This window comes from Odontesthes bonariensis, chromosome 12 (assembly GCF_027942865.1).
Source record: "Odontesthes bonariensis isolate fOdoBon6 chromosome 12, fOdoBon6.hap1, whole genome shotgun sequence".
In the NCBI taxonomy this organism is placed as follows: Eukaryota; Metazoa; Chordata; class Actinopteri; order Atheriniformes; family Atherinopsidae; genus Odontesthes; species Odontesthes bonariensis.
The window spans coordinates 36,667,574-36,690,616 of NC_134517.1; the positions used below are offsets into that span (position 1 = coordinate 36,667,574).

Below are 23,043 nucleotides of genomic sequence, written 5' to 3' on the forward strand. Positions count from 1 at the left end.
GAAATCATGTGATTAATTAGATTAAACATTTTAATCGTTGCCCAGCCCTAATTTTATAACTTCACACCTTTCTGATGTAGACTTTATTAAAACTTTATTATCTACTTACTTTGCATTTCAGTGTAATTCTGCTTCATTTCTCTGCTTGTTAAACTGACCTCATGATCAACCCATCAGATTAGTTCAGCTTCTAAACCACGATGCCCACATGTGGCTTCTGATTTTGGCCTCTCTGACTTTCCATACATACTCGCATCACTGTTGCACATAAGTTAACACGTTACCATGTTTTTTTTTCATCGTCTGCTTGTGAAAAACATCTGTTCCAAAACACCAAACAACAAAGATGGTGATCTGCTTACGTCTCCTCTAAAACGACAGACAGAATGAAGATTGAGTGGAAATAAAGCCAGGCACACTCGTTAAAGTTCAAAGAGTTTAATTCTGCTAACCCAACACACAAAAACACAGAAATTATGAAACTCTGCAGCCAAAAACTGAACAAACATGAACATTTTATAATGAGTTTATAATCAACAATATTTTAGCTCATTGGACTCCATTAGGACTCAAACACCTATGGTGCACTGATTGGCTGAACACCGGAAAACACTGGTAAAAATGTTGGTCTACCAACCATTAACTGGCTGTTACATCACTTCAGTTCACATTTGTGATGAAAATGCCACCAGAGAAAAGTGTTTTTACTGTCTGTCCACTGGGGAACATCCCAGTCACCATAAGCGTCAGAGAGCTCCCAGAACTGTTTAGTCCAAAGCTTTCCATAAATGTTTCAGGAACAACTCAATCCCAGCTTTGGTTGACTGTCCTCTGATATCCAAAGATGACAAAGAGCTTCACATTCCTCTTCCAAATCTGACTGATTCATATAATTTCCGATATATCAAACAACTTCTAAATGTCATTTATAAGAAATTTAGATATGTAAACACATGACACAGTTAAGATTAAGATTAAGATCCGATTTATTGGTCATGCATAGATACGAAATTTATCCTCCACTTTTAACCCATGAAGCGCCCGGGGAGCATGGGGGGTACGGTGCCTTGCTAAAGGGCACCTCAGCCGTGACAAGGAGGTGGACTGACTGGTGGACTGGTGGCTTTTTTGAGTGGCGAGAGTGGGAATCAAACTGCCAACCTTCAAGTTATTGGACAACCGCCTATAACCACTGAGCCACGGCCGCCCACAGAGTGAGTGAGGCCCCATCCCGATTAAAGAAATCCTGTTTCTGATGTCTGATCAATGCATGAAGAAAAATAAAATGCTTTAGGCAAGGCAAGTTTATTTGTATAGCACAATTCAACTACGAGGCGATTAAAAATGCTTTATGAGGCAAAGAAGAGCCCACATGTCAGATATAAACTTAAACTCTGATTTTATCCCTTTTTAAAGAGCAAACAGGTGAACCTGATCAGTACTCCATCAGCGGTGTCATCTGCAGCTCCAGTCCCCTGAGAGGTGAGAACGGTGGGAGGCCGTCGTAGCCAAGCAGCTGACGGGTGGAGGACTCCCAGCTCAGACCGAACTCCAGCCGGCTGCAGATGCACGGATACTGCCGGTCGGCCCGGCACACCCAGTCCACCGCCTTCCTCACCTGCTCCCAACGCTCAGGCCTGGAGGTGAAAACACAGAGATCCAGCAGCTCAGCACAGGAGGAGGAAAAATTACAACAAGCATTAACAACCGAGTAAGTCCAACTGGTCGGAGGCAGCCCAGAAGCTGTCAGGGTGGTCTTACTAAGAGTCACAGGAGTTTCAGTTATGATGCAGATGTGAGTGAACAGATACTAAAGCTGTCAGTTATGTTGCTGGCGTGAGTTAACAGACACTAAAGCTGTCAGTTATGATGCTGATGTGAGTTAACAGATACTAAAGCTGTCAGTTATGTTGCTGGCGTGAGTTAACAGATACTAAAGCTGTCAGTTATGTTGCTGATGTGAGTTAACAGACACTAAAGCTGTCAGTTATGATGCTGACGTGAGTTAACAGACACTAAAGCTGTCAGTTATGATGCTGATGTGAGTTAACAGACACTAAAGCTGTCAGTTATGTTGCTGATGTGAGTTAACAGACACTAAAGCTGTCAGTTATGATGCTGATGTGAGTTAACAGACACTAAAGCTGTCAGTTATGATGCTGATGTGAGTTAACAGACACTAAAGCTGTCAGTTATGATGCTGACGTGAGATAACAGACACTAAAGCTGTCAGTTATGTTGCTGATGTGAGTTAACAGACACTAAAGCTGTCAGTTATGTTGCTGATGTGAGTTAACAGACACTAAAGCTGTCAGTTATGATGCTGACGTGAGTTAACAGACACTAAAACTGTCAGTTATGATGCTGACGTGAGATAACAGACACTAAAGCTGTCAGTTATGTTGCTGATGTGAGTTAACAGACACTAAAGCTGTCAGTTATGTTGCTGATGTGAGTTAACAGACACTAAAGCTGTCAGTTATGATGCTGACGTGAGTTAACAGACACTAAAACTGTCAGTTATGATGCTGACGTGAGATAACAGACACTAAAGCTGTCAGTTATGTTGCTGATGTGAGTTAACAGACACTAAAGCTGTCAGTTATGTTGCTGATGTGAGTTAACAGACACTAAAGCTGTCAGTTATGATGCTGACGTGAGTTAACAGACACTAAAACTGTCAGTTATGATGCTGACGTGAGTTAATAGATACTAAAGCTGTCAGTTATGATCCTGATGTGAGTCAACAGACACTAAAGCTGTCAGTTATGTTGCTGATGTGAGTTAACAGACACTAAAGCTGTCAGTTATGATGCTGATGTGAGTTAACAGACACTAAAGCTGTCAGTTATGATCCTGATGTGAGTCAACAGACACTAAAGCTGTCAGTTATGATCCTGATGTGAGTCAACAGACACTAAAGCTGTCAGTTATGTTGCTGATGTGAGTTAACAGACACTAAAGCTGTCAGTTATGATGCTGATGTGAGTTAACAGTCACTAAAGCTGTCAGTTATGATGCTGATGTGAGTTAACAGACACTAAAGCTGTCAGTTATGATGCTGATGTGAGTTAACAGACACTAAAGCTGTCAGTTATGTTGCTGATGTGAGTTAACAGACACTAAAGCTGTCAGTTATGATGCTGATGTGAGTTAACAGTCACTAAAGCTGTCAGTTATGATGCTGATGTGAGTTAACAGTCACTAAAGCTGTCAGTTATGATGCTGATGTGAGTTAACAGACACTAAAGCTGTCAGTTATGATCCTGATGTGAGTCAACAGACACTAAAGCTGTCAGTTATGTTGCTGATGTGAGTTAACAGACACTAAAGCTGTCAGTTATGATGCTGATGTGAGTTAACAGTCACTAAAGCTGTCAGTTATGATGCTGATGTGAGTTAACAGACACTAAAGCTGTCAGTTATGATGCTGATGTGAGTTAACAGACACTAAAGCTGTCAGTTATGTTGCTGATGTGAGTTAACAGACACTAAAGCTGTCAGTTATGATGCTGACGTGAGATAACAGACACTAAAGCTGTCAGTTATGTTGCTGATGTGAGTTAACAGACACTAAAGCTGTCAGTTATGATGCTGATGTGAGTTAACAGACACTAAAGCTGTCAGTTATGATGCTGATGTGAGTTAACAGACACTAAAGCTGTCAGTTATGATGCTGATGTGAGTTAACAGACACTAAAGCTGTCAGTTATGATGCTGATGTGAGTTAACAGACACTAAAGCTGTCAGTTATGATGCTGATGTGAGTTAACAGACACTAAAGCTGTCAGTTATGATGCTGATGTGAGTTAACAGACACTAAAGCTGTCAGTTATGATGCTGATGTGAGTTAACAGACACTAAAGCTGTCAGTTATGATGCTGACGTGAGTTAATAGATACTAAAGCTGTCAGTTATGATGCTGATGTGAGTCAACAGACACTAAAGCTGTCAGTTATGATGCTGACGTGAGTTAACAGACACTAAAGCTGTCAGTTATGTTGCTGATGTGAGTCAACAGACACTAAAGCTGTCAGTTATGATGCTGACGTGAGTTAACAGACACTAAAGCTGTCAGTTATGATGCTGACGTGAGTTAATAGATACTAAAGCTGTCAGTTATGATCCTGATGTGAGTCAACAGACACTAAAGCTGTCAGTTATGATGCTGACGTGAGTTAACAGACACTAAAGCTGTCAGTTATGTTGCTGATGTGAGTCAACAGACACTAAAGCTGTCAGTTATGATGCTGACGTGAGTTAACAGACACTAAAGCTGTCAGTTATGATGCTGATGTGAGTTAACAGACACTAAAGCTGTCAGTTATGATGCTGATGTGAGTTAACAGACACTAAAGCTGTCAGTTATGTTGCTGATGTGAGTTAACAGACACTAAAGCTGTAAGTTGTCATGCTGATGTGAGTTAACAGACACTAAAGCTGTCAGTTATGTTGTTGATGTGAGTTAACAGACACTAAAGCTGTAAGTTGTCATGCTGATGTGAGTTAACAGACACTAAAGCTGTCAGTTATGATGCTGATGTGAGTTAACAGTCACTAAAGCTGTCAGTTATGATGCTGATGTGAGTTAACAGACACTAAAGCTGTCAGTTATGATGCTGATGTGAGTTAACAGACACTAAAGCTGTCAGTTATGTTGCTGATGTGAGTTAACAGACACTAAAGCTGTCAGTTATGATCCTGATGTGAGTTAACAGACACTAAAGCTGTCAGTTATGATGCTGATGTGAGTTAACAGATACTAAAGCTGTCAGTTATGTTGCTGACATGAGTTAACAGACACTAAATCTGTCAGTTATGATGCTGATGTGAGTTAACAGACACTAAAGCTGTCAGTTATGTTGCTGATGTGAGTTAACAGACACTAAAGCAGTCAGTTATGTTGCTGATGTGAGTTAACAGACACTAAAGCTGTCAGTTATGATGCTGATGTGAGTTAACAGACACTAAAGCTGTCAGTTATGATGCTGATGTGAGTTAACAGACACTAAAGCTGTCAGCTATGATGCTGATGTGAGTTAACAGACACTAAAGCTGTCAGTTATGTTGCTGATGTGAGTTAACAGACACTAAAGCTGTCAGTTATGATGCTGGCGTGAGTTAACAGACACTAAAGCTGTCAGTTATGATCCTGATGTGAGTTAACAGACACTAAAGCTGTCAGTTATGATGCAGATATGAGTTAACAGACATTAAAGCTGTCAGTTATGATCCTGATGTGAGTTAACAGACACTAAAGCTGTCAGTTATGATGCTGATGTGAGTTAACAGTCACTAAAGCTGTCAGTTATGATGCTGGCGTGAGTTAACAGACACTAAAGCTGTCAGTTATGATGCTGATGTGAGTTAACAGACACTAAAGCTGTCAGTTATGATGCTGATGTGAGTTAACAGACACTAAAGCTGTCAGTTATGATGCTGATGTGAGTTAACAGACACTAAAGCTGTCAGTTATGATGCTGATGTGAGTTAACAGACACTAAAGCTGTCAGTTATGATGCTGGCGTGAGTTAACAGACACTAAAGCTGTCAGTTATGATGCTGATGTGAGTTAACAGACACTAAAGCTGTCAGTTATGATGCTGATGTGAGTTAACAGACACTAAAGCTGTCAGTTATGTTGCTGATGTGAGTTAACAGACACTAAAGCTGTCAGTTATGATGCTGGCGTGAGTTAACAGACACTAAAGCTGTCAGTTATGTTGCTGATGTGAGTTAACAGACACTAAAGCTGTCAGTTATGTTGCTGACGTGAGTTAACAGACACTAAAGCTGTCAGTTATGTTGCTGATGTGAGTTAACAGACACTAAATCTGTCAGTTATGTTGCTGACGTGAGTTAACAGACACTAAAGCTGTCAGTTATGTTGCTGATGTGAGTTAACAGACACTAAAGCTGTCAGTTATGTTGCTGATGTGAGTTAACAGACACTTAAGCTTTCAGTTATGATGCTGACGTGAGTTAACAGACACTAAAGCTGTCAGTTATGTTGCTGATGTGAGTTAACAGACACTTAAGCTTTCAGTTATGATGCTGACGTGAGTTAACAGACACTAAAGCTGTCAGTTATGATGCTGGTGTGAGTTAACAGACACTAAAGCTGTCAGTTATGATGCTGATGTGAGTTAACAGACACTAAAGCTGTCAGTTATGATGCTGATGTGAGTTAACAGACACTAAAGCTGTCAGTTATGATGCTGATGTGAGTTAACAGACACTAAAGCTGTCAGTTATGATGCTGATGTGAGTTAACAGACACTAAAGCTGTCAGTTATGTTGCTGATGTGAGTTAACAGATACTAAAGCTGTCAGTTATGATGCTGATGTGAGTTAACAGACACTAAAGCTGTCAGTTATGTTGCTGATGTGAGTTAACAGACACTAAAGCTGTCAGTTATGTTGCTGATGTGAGTTAACAGACACTAAAGCTGTCAGTTATGATGCTGATGTGACTTAACAGACACTAAAGCTGTCAGTTATGATGCTGATGTGAGTTAACAGACACTAAAGCTGTCAGTTATGATGCTGATGTGAGTTAACAGACACTAAAGCTGTCAGTTATGATGCTGATGTGAGTTAACAGACACTAAAGCAGTCAGTTATGATCCTGATGTGAGTTAACAGACACTAAAGCTGTCAGTTATGTTGCTGACGTGAGTTAACAGACACTAAAGCTGTCAGTTATGATGCTGATGTAAGTTAACAGACACTAAAGCTGTCAGTTATGTTGCTGACGTGAGTTAACAGACACTAAAGCTGTCAGTTATGATCCTGATGTGAGTTAACAGACACTAAAGCTGTCAGTTATGATGCTGATGTAAGTTAACAGACACTAAAGCTGTCAGTTATGATGCTGATGTGAGTTAACAGACACTAAAGCTGTCAGTTATGATCCTGATGTGAGTTAACAGACACTAAAGCTGTCAGTTATGATCCTGATGTGAGTTAACAGACACTAAAGCTGTCAGTTATGTTGCTGACGTGAGTTAACAGACACTAAAGCTGTCAGTTATGATCCTGATGTGAGTTAACAGACACTAAAGCTGTCAGTTGTGTCGTTGTGCAGACCTGAGCTGTGCAGACTCTTCCAGGCGAAACAGGCTTTGCAGCAGGCTTGCTTCCTCCATCTTCTCCATCCTCATCAGCTGCAGAACCAGGAGGGTCGCCACCATCCTCAAGATGTCTGAATGAGCCTTCACGCCTTTAACACACACACACATGCACTTTTGGTACAATTTGTAGCACTTTTTGTGACAAACAGTCAGAATCTAATCTAAAATCTGTCTCAGTTTAAGTGTTTAAATCGGAGACGGAGAAGTTTTACAGTTTGCCACCATGGTACAGGCAGATGTAAGTGGTGTCACTTCTCTGAGGCTCCAGAAGTTTCTTTTGATTTGGTTGATGCAGATTTAAAGTTACAGTGACCCAGCAGGTACAGTCCCACTGATTGCACAACAACAACAACAACCAAAAAAAAAACTACAGCAGTGACACAATCCTAAAAAGTGTCCTGATAATCCACCGATCATTAGTTTACCTACAGAAAAACAAGGGTCCCGACAACCCACTTCATCAAAACCCTGCTCCTTAAAAACAGTTTTATAAAAACTAAGTTTATGGAGTTAAAGCTGAGGGAAACATCTGGACAAGCCTGAGAGTCAGCCTGTAAAGAAACCAAAATCAATCATTCCCTCCTCGAGGTCCTGGATCCATTTGCTGGTTTACAGTAATTACAGGAGTAGAACTCTTTAGGGAAAGAGTTGTTACAGTTGTTACATGTTCCTGTTTAACCTGAAAATAAAAAGCCAGTTCTCCTCAGAGATCTTACCAAGAGAGCATATCCCTTTGTTCTTCAGGAAGACGTTGGCAAAGACGTCCACGTTGAGGTTAATCAACTGTCCCAGTTGGTCGTTTAGCTCCCAGAACCCCTCCTGCAGCATCAGAACCACAGTTACAGGCTTCGGGTTACAGTGCAGCACAGAAACAACGTTGGACTACAACGTGGAGTCCATCCCTCCACAGCTTGTTCTTACATTTGTAGAGAATAATGATGAAAACAATAGGGCTGGGCAACGATTAAAATGTTTAATCTAATTAATCACATGATTTCCCTGATTAATCACGATTAATCGCATTTGAACGCAGAATCCAAAAATGAATCCAAAAGTAGTGTATAGCTTTTAGCATTTAGCTTTATTTTAAATGTGCTGCCATATGAATGAAAGTGCCATAACATTTGTTGTGCAAACACACTTTTAACATCAGCATCTTTCTGTAGTTTTTATGTAGAAGCCTCGCTCCACTGTCTGTTTCCTTGAATGACTTGCTGCTATCAGTTGTGTGTTTTGCCTTTAAGTGATATTTTAGACTGGAACTACTACGCTGAGAAGACAATTCAACTTGGCAGAGTTTACAGATGACTTTGGTTCTGTCGACTCCGCCGTCTGGAAGAACTTTAACATGAAAATGGTCGAGTAAAAGTTCCGTACCCTTCTCCATGTTTGGTGGATCCTTCGATTACTTTCTTTTCCTGTTCCACAGCAGACAGCAGCAGACTTTTACAGAATAAAAGCCTGTGAGCAACAGACTTTTACAAAATAAAAGCCTGTGAGCAACAGACTTTTACAGAATAAAAGCCTGTGAGCAACAGACTTTTACAATAATAAAATAAATGATAAAATAGGGGTGGTTTGTGGCGTAGTGGGTTGAGCAGGCGCCCCATGTACAGAGGCTATAGTCCTCGCTGCAGCTGGTCCCGGTTCGAGTCCCGCATCGGACGGCCCTGTGCTGCATGTTGTTCCCCCTCTCTTGGCCCCCTGTTTCCTGTCTCTCTGAACTTTCCAATCCATTAAAGGGACAGTTCGCCTCTTTTGACATGAAGCTGTATGACATCCCATATCAACAACATCATTTCTGAACATCTTCTTACCCCCTGCTGCGTCCTGTGAGCAGAGTTCCAGCCTCGTTTTGGTGTTGATGAAGGTAGTCCGGCTAGTTGGCTGGGGTTTAAAAAATAAAGCGTTTTGCTTCTCAAAACAATATGCGTTCAACAGAGTTATACATTTGCATCACAAAATGGTTCTCCAGGAAAAAGTCAGACCTCACAATCTCTTGGCCCTATTTTCTCTCCCTTAGTATCACTGCCTGCTGTGCAGACCGAAGTGCAGACCAAAGTGTTTTTTTTATTAAAATAAAAAAAAAAAAACTGCGTTAATGCGCGATAAAATATTTATCGCCGTTAAATAATGAATGCGTTAACGCGATAATAACGAGTTAACTTGCCCAGCCCTAGAAAACAACAATAATTTCACTCAACTGTCCATTCATCCCATAAAGGAAGAACATCCTTGTTCAGTTCTCAGGGTTTATGTATCATGACAAAATGAACGTCGTGGTTCCGACACGTTACACTGAGTCGTTGGGTTCACAGTGGAATATGTCCTGTGTCTGTTGACAACCAATAAAAGGATAAAGTTGCATCTCAAACAGACTCAGAGCTCAGAGCAGTTTCCTATCGTCGGGCTGCTTAAACCCAATAAAAACAGAAAATATCTCACCGAGCGCTGCAGCTGGAAGATCTTTGCCCAATCGTGCTTCGGCTCTCCAGAATCTGTGTCCAGCTGAGTCCAGCTGGAACATGACAGCAGAACACAGAAAAGTTGCAGGGCGTGCACAGACACAGCTGATGAGGTAAACTAGTTTAAAACAAGTGTTTTGCATACAGCATTTAGCTGTTGTGCTGCAAACAAGTGGAAGAAACTGCCAGTGGAGATTAAACTGTCACCAAGTCAAGGCAATTTTATTTATAGAGCACAATTCATACACAAGGCAATTCAAAGTGCTTCACAGCTACATAAAATCACAAGAAGGCAATAAAATCATTAAAAAGAAATAAAAAATAATAAAAAATAAATAAATAAATAATAACAATAATAATAATAATGATAATAAAAATTTTAAAAAAATTAAAATAAAAAACATTAAAGATAATCATTAATTAATTAATTTAAAAGTGAAGAGTGCAGATAAAATACTTTCAGGTGTCATATGCACAGCTAAATAAGGAGACATTTTTAAATCCAGGTTAAAAACATTTCTGTTCTCATGTGTCTATGCATGAAATCTGCATGCTATCTTTGAACTTATCTGGACTGTTGCTTGTTTTTAAATTCATTTAAATGATTTTATTTGTTTCTCTTTATATTCTTTTATTATTATATTATTATATTAGTATTTTTAATGCTTCTTTCACTCCCTGCTGCAATGCTTTTATTTTATGTGAAGCACTTTGAATTGTTTGTACATGAAATGTGCTATACAAATAAATTTGATTTGATTTGATTAGATTTTTTTGAGGTTATTCTGTGTTGTTTCAGGACTCACTCAGAGCACGGACGAGCTGGAACGGAGGGGGATGCAGAACCCTGATAGGAAGATGCAGCTTTCCCGCGGAAAGACCGTCGGGCTCCAAATCTGGGTTGTAGGCTTTGAAAGTTGGATTCAAATGGATCCAATGCGGGGCGGCCTGATTTAGACTGAGACATGAGTGACTCTGCTGAGCCCCTCATTGGCCTCATTATCTCACTTTCTGTTGAGCAGGCAGCTGGAGCTCGGGCAGGCATATTGAGCACGTCTATTCTCTTTTTCTTCATCGATTGCTTTTTTGGCGAACTTTTGAGGGAACTGACCATTCCAACTGCACTGGATAAAGGTGCTGGTCGTCCAAAAAGGAAGCCGCTGCATTCAACCTTTGGACCAAAACCAAATAGTCCAATATCCACGTCCTCAGACATGTCCTGGGATGTCTGAGGAATTGGATTACTTATCGCTTCAAGAAGGACAGGAGGAGGAGCTGAGGAGGGAGGAGGAGGAGGAGCTGAGAAATGAGGAGGAGGAGCTGAGGAGGGAAGAGGAGGAGGAGCTAAGGAGGGAAGAGGAGGAGGAGGAGGAGGAGCTGAGAAATGAGGAGGAGGAGCTGAGGAGGGAAGAGGGGGAGGAGCTAAGGAGGGAGGAGGAGGAGGAAGAGCTGAGAAACAAAACGAAGGAGGAGCTGGCATAAGGCAACGGCGATCTGAGTAGAAATGAGGAGGACGAGGAGGAGGAGCTGAGGAGGGAAGAGGGGGAGGAGCTAAGGAGGGAGGAGGAGGAGGAAGAGCTGAGAAACAAGCCGAAGGAGGAGCTGGCATAAGGCAACGGCGATCTGAGTAGGAATGAGGAGGACGAGGAGGAGGAGCTGAGGAGGGAAGAGGAGGAGGAGCTAAGGAGGGAGGAGGAGGAGGAGGAAGAGCTGAGAAACAAGGCGAAGGAGGAGCTGGCATAAGGCAACGGCGATCTGAGTAGGAATGAGGAGGACGAGGAGGAGGATCTGAGTTTTGAGTGAGATCCATGGCGGCACCCATCATGACAGATTCAGAGCTACTACTTGCTTCCAAGCCGAGTATTACACCTCTTTGAAGGGTCTTCTGTGAAAGAGGAGAAAACTACATCAGTCACAGCTCAGATCCAGCAGGTCCTACAGAAACCTTCCAGCTGACAGCAACACGCGTGTTTGGTCTGAATGTAACCAGTCCATGCTGGTTGTCACCTGAACACGTTGTTCGTGCACCAACATTAAGGCCTCATGTCTTACAACCCCAAAGCAGAAAGAGTTGAGAGGCTATGAAAAATAAATCAAATTGGGTTTCTTATGTTTCCAACGATTAACATGTTTAATCTAATTAATCACATGATTTCCCTGATTAATCACGATTAATCGCATTTGTACGCAGAATCCAAAAATGAATCCAAAAGTAGTGTATAGCTTTTAGCATTTAGCTTTATTTTAAATGTGCTGCCATATGAATGAAAGTGCCATAACATTTGCTGTGCAAACACACTTTTAACATCAGCATCTTTCTGTAGTTTTTATGTAGAAGCCTCGCTCCACTGTCTGTTTCCTTGAATGACTTGCTGCTATCAGTTGTGTGTTTTGCCTTTAAGTGATATTTTAGACTGGAACTACTACGCTGAGAAGACAATTCAACTTGGCAGTGTTTACAGATGACTTTGGTTCTGTCGACTCCGCCGTCTGGAAGAACTTTAACATGAAAATGGCCGAGTAAAAGTTCCGTACCCTTCTCCATGTTTGGTGGATCCGCCGATTACTTTCTTTTCCTGTTCCACAGCAGACAGCAGCAGACTTTTACAAAATAAAAGCCTGTGAGCAACAGACTTTTACAGAATAAAAGCCTGTGAGCAGCAGACTTTTACAAAATAAAAGCCTGTGAGCAACAGACTTTTACAGAATAAAAGCCTGTGAGCAACAGACTTTTACAAAATAAAAGCCTGTGAGCGACAGACTTTTACAAAATAAAAGCCTGTGAGCTGCAGACTTTTACAAAATAAAAGCCTGTGAGCGACAGACTTTTACACAATAAAAGCCTGTGAGCGACAGACTTTTACAAAATAAAAGCCTGTGAGCAACAGACTTTTACAATAATAAATAAATAATAAAACCTGCGGTAATGCACGATAAAATATTTATCGGCGTTAAATAATTAATGAGTTTTGTGAAGCATGTTTCATCTCCTCCTGCTCTTTTGGATTTCTGTTAAACTCTCTGAACATTCAATACATTCATTTATGGGGTGCTCTTATCACCATCACCTCATATAATAATAATAATAATAATAATAATAATAATAATAATAATAATAATAATAATAATAATAATAATAATAATAACTTGGACTTATATAGCGCCTTTCAAGGTACCCAAGGTCGCTTAACAAAAGAAAAGAAGGGGGGAAGGGTAGGGCCGGAGGGGAGGGTTTAAGAAGAGTAGGACATGGAGGAGAGATGTGTTTTTAGAATCTTTTTGAACTGTAGTAGAGAGGGGGCAGAAAGGATGTGAAGTGGCAGATTGGGTAGGGGCAGCTGAACAGAAGGCCCTATCTCCACATGTTTTAAGTCTGGTGCGAGGAACGGAAAGTAGGTCCTTGTCTGAGGAGCGCAGAAGCCGCGACTGGGAGTAGGGGTGGATGAGATCAGACATGTGCTTAGGTGCGAGTGAGTGGAGAGATTTGTAGGTCAACAGAAGGATTTTATAGGTGATGCGTGCTTTGACTGGGAGCCGGTGAAGTTGCTTTAGGATGGGGGTGATGTGCAGCCAGGGCTTGGTGTGAGTTAGCACCCTGGCAGCAGAGTTTTGGACATACTGCAACCTGTCAAGGGCCTTACTGGGCTGCCCAGACAGGACACCATTGAAGTAGTCCAGGCGGGAGGAGATAAACGAGTGGATGAGGTCAGATAATGAGGGCCGGAGTCTTGAGATGTTTCTGATGTGAAAAAAGGCAGATTTGGTGATACTCTTGATGTGGGACTGAAATGAGAGAGTGGAGTCCAGGATGACACCCAGGTTCCGTACCTCTGGTGATGGAGAGATGGAACAGCCATCTATGGCCAGGGCCAGATCACCAACCTTCTTCAGCAGGGGTGCCGGGGCCACCACCATGAGCTCCGTTTTGCTGCTGTTGAGTTTGAGAAGGTTAGAGGCAATGTTCCCTCTAAGCTGCGCACCTGCGCAATCGCGCACTGCTCGCACATTCTCAGCGCACAAGAAAATCTATGCAGCGCATAAAATAAAATTCACCATAAACGTATTAATTAATATCTAATACCAGGCGTAGTGTTTTTCTGTAGCATTTTTCAATGTAACGCAATGAGTGACAGGTGTTCAGCCAATGATACGAGTTTACTTACGCTATGCAGTCAATCAGAGCATTGATAGTGCTTGCATATGTGCCCTGCCCATACGCGCCGTGCAGCTTAGCTAGCTAACAACAATGCCAAAGTAAAAAAGAAATGCGGTTCTTTTAGGATGGGATGGCTGTCTGAGTATGTGCAAACAGAAGAACAAGCGGTGAAACTGGCTGATATTTTTTTCTTTTTCGAGTGAGAAAGGTCTACTCTGCAAAACATGCAGGCTGCAAGCATGACTCTCACATATAACATACTACACATCTCATGAACAACAAGATTTTTGTCTTTTTCCTTTTTAAGTGGGCCTAATCGCTTATATTAAAATTAAACTAATGAAAATTGCTGCTGGGATTTGATTCTTTTAATAAGCCATGTAACTTGCTATGATCCAAGGTTTTGAACAGGTGTGATACAGGTGTGTGGCCACAGCGTGCACATCTGATGTTGCTCACAGTGGTCCTCAGTGTGCTCAGGGAGCTTGTGTGTTTGCCCAGACACATGAAAAATTAGAGGGAACATTGGTTAGAGGTCAACCAAGTTTTAATTTGCTGCAGGCAATTGTTGAGTTGCGTGGGTGGGGGCTGAGAGGAGGGCTTTGTGCTGATGTGCATCTGAGTGTCATCGGCATAGCAGTGAAAACTGAGTCCATGGTTTCGGATAATTTGTCCTAGGGGGAGCATGTAAATGGTGAAAAGAAGGGGACCCAGGACAGACCCCTGGGGGACGCCATGGTTAACTGCTGCAGCGATGGAGTTGGAGCCTTTCAGTGATGTATTGTTTCCTGCTAGAGAGGTAAGACTGGAACCAAGAGAGTGCTGTGCCAGTGAGGCCAATGAGTTTAGAGAAACGGGTGAGGAGGATGGTATGGGAGACAGTATCAAAGGCTGCGGACAGGTCTAGGAGGATGAGGATGGTGATAAGACGATTATCTGCAGCAACCAAGAGGTAATTGGTGATTTTGATGAGGCCGGTTTCAGTGCTGTGGTGGATTCTGAAACCGGACTGGAGGGGTTCGAAGAGCCCATGGTGGGACATGTGGTGTTGGAGCTGGGCAGCCACTGCTCTTTTCAAGATCTTACTCAGGAAGGGAAGGTTGGAGATCGGGCGATAGTTGTTAGGGTCATCTGGGTCCAGTCCAGGCTTTTTGAGGGTTGGAATCACAGCTGCCGTTTTGAAGCTGAGTGATACCACGCCAGAGCTGAATGATGCATTAATGATGGTCACCACTAAGGGGCGGAGGGTGGAGAGACAGGCCTTCACCAGGGTCACGGGCAGTGGGTCTAGACTGCTGGATGAAGTCCTGGCTTTGGTGATGAGGTCGGAGACTTGGTTGGCATCCAACAGGGAAAAAGAGGAGAAGCAGCACAGTGGAAAGCAGACAGATGGGTGGTTGGTATCCTCCTGCCGATGTAGCGTGGGCAATGGGGGGGAGGTAGACATCAGCAGCTGCTGATGGAGGGTATCCACTTTTTCTTGGAAAAAATCCAGGAATCTGGAGCAGAGGTCAGCAGCATCAGAAGGTTGAGGGGCATAGGGAGGGTCAAGAAGACGGTTGATGGTAGAAAAAGCATTTTGGGATTGTTTTGTTGATTCCTGATGAGTGTGGAGTAGTATTGTGTTTTTGTCTGGGAGAGAGCCTCTTTATAGCTCTGAACATGGTCCCTGTAGGCTTCAAGATGGACAGTGAGACCAGATCTTTTGAAGAGCCTCTCGAGCCGGCGCCCAGTAACCTCCGGAGCTCTTGGGTAAACCAGGGGGCAGGGCGGGCAAAGGAGACCGATCTGGTGATGAGAGGGACAACGGAGTCCAGGCTAAAGGGCCGTGTATACTCTCGCAGCAGTGTGTCGCAGTGAGCTTGTCACAGACACGACGCAGTTATTTTTGATTTATGCCTACTTTTGAAGCGCTGTCTGCGCTATGTTAATTCCACGCCACAACGCAAGAGGGACAATCACGAACAAGCTAGGATTGTGGGTGTGGTGGGTGGCGTGTTTCTCTTCCGGTTACGGAGGTCATTCAACAACAATGGCGACTGGACGAATGCACACTTTGATTGAGATGCAGCTGATCGATCTAGAAATAGAAGAAATATTGCTACTACTGGAGCTGGCAGAGATGCAAAAGAAGCGTCACGGTTAGCACGGTTAGCGTCACCATTAGCCGGTTAGCAAACCGGAAATACGCATAGTATAGAGCGGATGTAGAGTTGACCAATCAGAGGCTTCCTTTCTCTCCTCCCTGCGACGATATCTGCGGCACTGTCTGCGGTGAGTTACAATTTTGGGGAGGTGCACCAGAGTGTCTGCGGAAGGGGGGGGGGGGGGGGGGGGGGGCATGTCTGCGTTAACTGCGACACACACGCAGACGACCTGGTTTCCGACCATAAACAGGCCTTAAGGGTGAGAACAGTGTTGTAGTGTTCCACCAGGCCGTCGACTGTGTGGTTTGGAGGGTGGGTAGCGAGGTTGATCGCTAGCGTGTTTGCCAGTGTGGGTATACACACACGCTTTGTGTTCCTGTTAGTGATGGTCCGCTTTATGCACTGCTTGGGGAGGGGCACAGGGACTGAGAAAAGGATGGCATGGTGGTCAGAAACAGCCGGGTCTCTGCATTGGAGATGGGAGGGGGTCAAGCCAGCGCAGCACACCAGGTCCAAAGTGTGCCCTTTAGCATGTGTTGGCCCTGTACATGCTGTGTGAAATTAAAACAGTCCAGCACTGACAAGAAGTCCGCAGCGAGGAAACAGCTAGAGTCCACGTGGATGTTAAAGTCCCCAAGTAAGATGGTGGTAGGGGACATGGGGCAGATGGAGGCCAGTTGTTCAGAAAACTCCAGTAAAAAGCAGGTGGAGGCTTTTGGGGGGCGGTAGACAAGGACCACCTGGAGCTGTTTAGCCCCAGCCAACATGATGTGAAGGCACTCAAATGATGTAGTGTTTACTGGAATTTCTTTGATTGGGATGTTTGTGCAGTGTATGACGGCCAGCCCACCGCCGCGGCCACAGCTGCGAGGCTTTTGAATATAGGAATATCTAGGGGGAGTGGCTTGGTTGAGTGTGATGAATTCATGTTGACTCTGCCATGTCTCAGTCAGGCAGAAAAAGTCCAGTTTTCTTTCAGAGATGATATCATGGATGAGTAAGGCTTTGTTATTTAGTGAGCGGATATTTTGTAGCATGAATGTGGCAGGTCTAGGCACTACTGTGGTAGCAGTACCAGTGCTGGCCGCCACACAAACCAGGGGTCTCAGATATACAGGCGGTGGGCGTGGCTTCGAACGATGACGTCGCCATGTTGAGGCAAGGATCCTGACAGCTGGTATGACCGAAGTTGTAGCCCGATAAACAAACTTATGCCGGGTAGCCCTACGCATGTAGAAGGGGGAGACGCAGGAGTCGGAGAGATTTTATCACCGCAAGACAGTTCGGAGACAAGTAAGAACTGAGATTCCTGAGTTCCACTGCAGTGTATTTGATGAAAGTCATGGAGTAGCGATCAGTAGCTAACATCCTAGCTCGGTCTGCTAGCTCCAGCCGTGTTGACAGACCAAGAAAGTTTGCCGTGGCAAAACGTGAAACAAGATGTTCAGGATGTTTCAGCCGGCAGAGAGGTGACAGAGTATCCACGGTAGGTAGAATAATGCCACTAACGTTCAGAGTCTGATGATAATCAGTTAGCAACCAGTAAGTAAAGTTAAAGTAAAGTTGGATGTGAGAAGCGGCGACAGTTCTTCAGTTTCCACTAATTCATCCACCTGGAACAGATTCACATTTAAAGAGGATTTTCTGCATTTGTTGCCCTGGAAATAACTGATATGTGCAAATGTGTGTGTAAAGGTAAACTTACCAAACACAAACCCTCCTCATAATCCTCATAATTAGAATCAGTCAGCATGTTTGATTTTGTCAGCTGAGATCAAATCCTGATGTAACCACGTGTCTCATCAACACAATATGGAATTTTAACCATTTTAGCATCATGAATGTTACCTATATCATTCTATTGAATTATTTAAATGTACAGAGTGTACCAAGAAAGATAAATGAGAGAAAAATCAGACTTTACTTTTGTAGAAACGTCTAAAGGAACGGGAACAGATGACTTTGTGTCTTTGTGACACAAAGTACAGAAAGATCCAATTTAAAGTGTCTAAAGTCATCACTGGTTGTCTGTGGGACGCCTCAGGGATCGACCCTGGAGCTCTAACTATCCGCCCTCAGATCAGGCCTGTAATCACAGCTGAGACAGTTCTGAATCAGGGGAAGTGTGTCCTCACTGTTACCTCACTAATATCCACAGGAACAGGAGAGGCCCAGCCGATGTTAGGGAGGAAGTCCAGGTCCTCCTCTGCCATCAGCTGTGGGATGTCTGTGACGCCGTCCTCTGCCTGCTCAGAGTCCTAAAACAAGATCAATCAGTGGGGTCACATGGCGCTGAAAGGATCAGATTATTGGCTAAAATTACAATCAGAATGAGCTGAGCGAGGGTAATTCTCCTTGGATATATGGCGGTGAATGAATGGGATCAGAGGCACAAAGCGTGTCATACCCCGGTATGATAGGTGGCGCTGTACCCATTCCAGCTGTTGCTAATAGAGCCACTTCCTGTTGACCTCTTCACCACCAACAACAACAACAAACTCAGGCATTGGAGAAAGTCGGAGAACGCAGAGCCAGATGAAGCTACGTCCCTCTACATTTGGTCTGTGATGAGCTGCTTGTTGCACAAACGCTATAGCCTGGGTGCCAGCCGAACTTAGCCCCGTCCATAAATGTTTGGTGGGGAAGTTGGGTCTGGCTCTGCTCAGTTGGGAAATCATTATGCCCGACCTGGAATCAGTCGACCCAATCAGATTGCCAGGGCGGGCTTTATACGATGATGGACAGATGATCAACAGGGACATTATCGACTACGTCACTATAGAGCGCTTGGTTTAACTTCGTTTGAAACAAACATGGCTGCCGCTGGAGAGCTAGGGTGTGTAGATTCTGCCATCGAGTCTGTTCTACAGGATCTCCACATTGCATTCATTTTGAAAGATGAACAGAGGAACGCGATAAAGGCTTTTATTGATAGAAAATATGTTTTTGCCCTCCTTCCTACAACAAGTGTGTGTTGCTTAATCTACGTCACATACTACGTTGCTCTGATTGGTTGTAGGTCTATCCAATTGAGCGAAGAGGCATTTTTTCTCCTGGTTCGGTTGAAACACGCCCCATACTCAGAACTCTATCCAGCGGTATCAGACTCACATTCTGACTAGAATCGTGAGTGTGACGTAGTCAGGCCACAAACTCGATGCCCAACGGAGCATTCTCCAGCGCGTTGTTTGTTTCTTTCTGACGGCGACAACAACAGGAATATCGTCTCCTTTGACTTCCGGGTCACGACCCCGGGAAAACATCTGGAGCATGCGCAGAACGCAAAGTCTGATTCACCACGTGCTTCAGCGTCTACAAGCACGTTTAGAGTGACTTTCAACCCAGTTATCTCTGGGTCTGAATCCGATCCGATCCAGTTCTTAGTCAGATTAAGGCGTCTACATGCACTTAACAACTCAGTCTGATTGGAATTTAGCCAATAATCCGATCCTTTCAGGGCCATGTGACCCCACAGACTGAAACCATTCTGGTCTGAATTAAAATAAATCCTCGAAATCCAGAGTGCAAAGTGAGTGAAGTCAGAATGAACGAACCCTCGTTCGAGGCGGAGGAGGAGCTGAGTGTTGAGTGAGATCCATGGCGGCACTCATCATGACATAAGATTCAGAGCTATTACTTGTTCCCGAGGCGAGTATTACACCTCTTTCAAAGATGTTTTCGACTCGATCCTGTGAAGGAGGAGAAAACTACATCAGTTACAGCTCAGATCCAGCAGGTCCTACAGAAACCTTCCAGCTGACAGCAACACGCGTGTTTGGTCTGAATGTAACCAGTCCATGCTGGTTGTCACCTGAACACGTTGTTCGTGCACCAACATTAAGGCCTCGTGTCTTACAACCCCAAAGCAGAAAGAGTTGAGAGGCTATGAAAAATAAATCAAATCGGGTTTCTTGTGTTTCCAACGATTAAAATGTTTAATCTAATTAATCACATGATTTCCCTGATTAATCACGATTAATATAATTTATACGCAGAATCCAAAAATGAATCCAAAAGTAGTGTATAGCTTTTAGCATTTAGTTTTATTTTAAATGTGCTGCCATATGAATGAAAGTGCCATAACATTTGTTGTGCAAACACACTTTTAACATCAGCATCTTTCTGTAGTTTTTATGTAGAAGCCTCGCTCCACTGTCTGTTTCCTTGAATGACTTGCTGCTATCAGTTGTGTGTTTTGCCTTTAAGTGATATTTTAGACTGGAACTACTACGCTGAGAAGACAATTCAACTTGGCAGTGTTTACAGATGACTTTGGTTCTGTCGACTCCGCCGTCTGGAAGAACTTTAAAATGAAAATGGCCGAGTAAAAGTTCCGTACCCTTCTCCATGTTTGGTGGATCCGCCGATTACTTTCTTTTCCTGTTCCACAGCAGACAGCAACAGACTTTTACAAAATAAAAGCCTGTGAGCAGCAGACTTTTACAAAATAAAAGCCTGTGAGCAACAGACTTTTACAATAATAAAATAAATAATAAAACCTGCGGTAATGCGCGATAAAATATTTATCGGCGCTAAATAATTCATGAGTTTTGTGAAGAATGTTTCATGTCCTCCTGCTCTGTTGGATTTCTGTTAAACTCTCTGAACATTCAAAACATTCATTTATGGGGTGCTCTTATCATCATCACCTCATATGAAGTCAGTTCTTCAGTTTCCACTGTTTCATCCACCTGGAACAGATTCACATTTAAAGAGGATTTTCTGCATTTGTTGCCCTGGAAATCACTGATATGTGCAGATGTGTGTGTAAAGGTAAACTTACCAAACACAAACCCTCCTCATAATCATCATAAAATACAACATTCTTATGCCGATTCAGATCCCAATCCTCGCCCGAGTCCTCGTCCGCGTTTGAGTACGAATCCAAGCCCGAATACTTGGGACAGGAACGACAGAGTATCTCCAACATGAATGTATGCAGATATCAGGGGAGTTATTCACTGAATTATATCTTCATAAATGTGTAGTTTCTATTGATTTAAAATCAGTCAGCATGTTTGATTTTGTCAGCTGAGATCAAATCCTGATGTAACCACGTGTCTCATCAACACAATATGGATATTAAACCATTTTAGCATCATGAATGTTACCTATATCATTCTATTGAATTATTTAAATGTACAGAGTGTACCAAGAAAGATAAATGAGAGAAAAATCAGACTTTACTTTTGTAGAAACGTCTAAAGGAACGGGAACAGATGACTTTGTGTCTTTGTGACACAAAGTACAGAAAGATCCAATTTAAAGTGTCTAAAGTCACCACTGGTTGTCTGTGGGACCCCTCAGGGATCGACCCTGGAGCTCTAACTATCCGCCCTCAGATCAGGCCTGTAATCACAGCTGAGACAGTTCTGAATCAGGGGAAGTGTGTCCTCACTGTTACCTCACTAATATCCACAGGAACAGGAGAGGCCCAGCCGATGTTAGGGAGGAAGTCCACGTCCTCCTCTGCCATCAGCTGTGGGATGTCTGTGACGCCGTCCTCTGCCTGCTCAGAGTCCTGAAACAAGATCAATCAGTGGGGTCACATGGCGCTGAAAGGATCAGATTATTGGCTACATTACAATAAGAATGAGTTAAAGCGATACAATGTACCTTCTCAAAAAGCCCACTCTGGAGCTCCCCCTACAGGCTTGGAGGTAATGTACGGTTACACTGTTGTAAATACAACACCCTTTCGCTTTCACGTTTCACGTTTGTTGACGAACCGGCGAGGAGTCAGAAGGTGCAAGCTATGTCGACCGAGAAGGTAAGAGTAATCAAATGTACCTGGGAGCGTGAGAGGGGTCTATTTGTTTTTGCGGTAGGTGTGCCAGAAAGCAAGTCGAAGTACTTCCGCTCAGCTCCCGGGCCGCTCCAGTAAAGTTACATAGCGCAGTTTTTCCAACTCAGACCCCCGAAGGGCATAGGAGACAGGCCAATCGTAATATTAAAACTCATTCTAGCCGCACAAATTTTTTCAAGCTGTTATTTTAAGGTAGAAATGTTACATAGTATTGCTTTAAGCAAGGGTAATTCTCCTTGGATATATGGCGGTGAATGAATGGGATCAGAGGCACAAAGCGTGTCATACCCCGGTATGATAGGTGGCGTTGTACCCATTCCAGCTGTTGCTAATAGAGCCACTTCCTGTTGACCTCTTCACCACCAACAACAACAACAAACTCAGGCATTGGAGAAAGATGGAGAACGCAGAGCCAGATGAAGCTACGTCCCTCTACATTTGGTCTGTGATGAGCTGCTTGTTGCACAAACGCGATGCCCAACGGAGCATTCTCCATCGCGTTGTTTGTTTCTTTCTGACGGCGACAACAACAGGAATATCGTCTCCTTTGACTTCCGGGTCACGACCCCGGGAAAACATCTGGAGCATGCGCAGAACGCAAAGTCTGATTCACCACGTGCTTCAGCGTCTACAAGCACGTTTAGAGTGACTTTCAACCCAGTTATCTCGGGGTCTGAATCCCATCCGATCCAGTTCTTAGTCAGATTAAGGTGTCTACATGCAATTAATAACTCAGTCTGATTGGAACTTAGCCAATAATCCGATCCTTTCAGTGCCATGTGACCCCAGTGACTGAAACCATTCTGGTCTGAATTAAAATAAATCCTTGAAATCCAGAGTGTAAAGTGAGTGAAGTCAGAATGAACGAACCCTCTCCTCGATGGCCACGAAGCTGGTGAACTGAGACAGGATGGAGAACTCTTTGCTCAGCTCGGTGATGAAGGACTTCAGCTCTGCCTTCTTACCCTGAAACAGCAGAAACACGGGTCACATGCAGAGGTGCAGAGAGGACGCTTTGGTCTGACCCAGCCGCACAGAAACGCACCTCGTGCTCAGCTTCGGTGGAATCCAGGTTTCCGTCCTCGTAATCCCTGATGAGGGCCCTCGCTGTGAGCTTGTGAAGGAACTGAACACACATCACACGAGTCACCGTGCTGCCTTCTGACTGCTGGTTTGTAGCCGCTCAGCCTTTCAGCGACAGATATTTTCAGGTCTGAGTGTGCATGTGTGAGCTCTTACTGTGCCTCTGGTCTTCTGCAGCTCACTGGTCGACACCATGGTGGTCACCTCCTGACCACACAGGTTCCCAAGAAGAGTTGCCTGGATGAGAAATCAA

General features: G+C 43.5%; 1 protein-coding gene across 2 annotated transcripts in view; it reads right to left on the reverse strand.

The window, feature by feature from the left end:
• Positions 1–422: 422 nt before the first annotated feature.
• The window catches only part of parp4 (poly (ADP-ribose) polymerase family, member 4), a 60,977-nt gene continuing 38,356 nt past the window's right edge, over positions 423–23,043 (reverse strand). For both annotated transcript variants that reach the window (XM_075480315.1, XM_075480313.1), the window contains exons 27-39: positions 22,947–23,027; positions 22,753–22,833; positions 22,578–22,673; positions 21,306–21,422; positions 20,685–20,798; positions 20,551–20,592; positions 19,456–19,590; positions 18,043–18,159; positions 10,405–11,483; positions 9,579–9,651; positions 7,850–7,952; positions 7,090–7,222; positions 423–1,637 (exon numbers count right to left, since the gene is read on the reverse strand). In XM_075480315.1, coding sequence (XP_075336430.1) covers positions 1,436–1,637; positions 7,090–7,222; positions 7,850–7,952; positions 9,579–9,651; positions 10,405–11,483; positions 18,043–18,159; positions 19,456–19,590; positions 20,551–20,592; positions 20,685–20,798; positions 21,306–21,422; positions 22,578–22,673; positions 22,753–22,833; positions 22,947–23,027 — 2,373 coding nt within the window. In that variant the 3' untranslated portion in view covers positions 423–1,435. The remainder of the gene's footprint in view (positions 1,638–7,089; positions 7,223–7,849; positions 7,953–9,578; positions 9,652–10,404; positions 11,484–18,042; positions 18,160–19,455; positions 19,591–20,550; positions 20,593–20,684; positions 20,799–21,305; positions 21,423–22,577; positions 22,674–22,752; positions 22,834–22,946; positions 23,028–23,043) is intronic.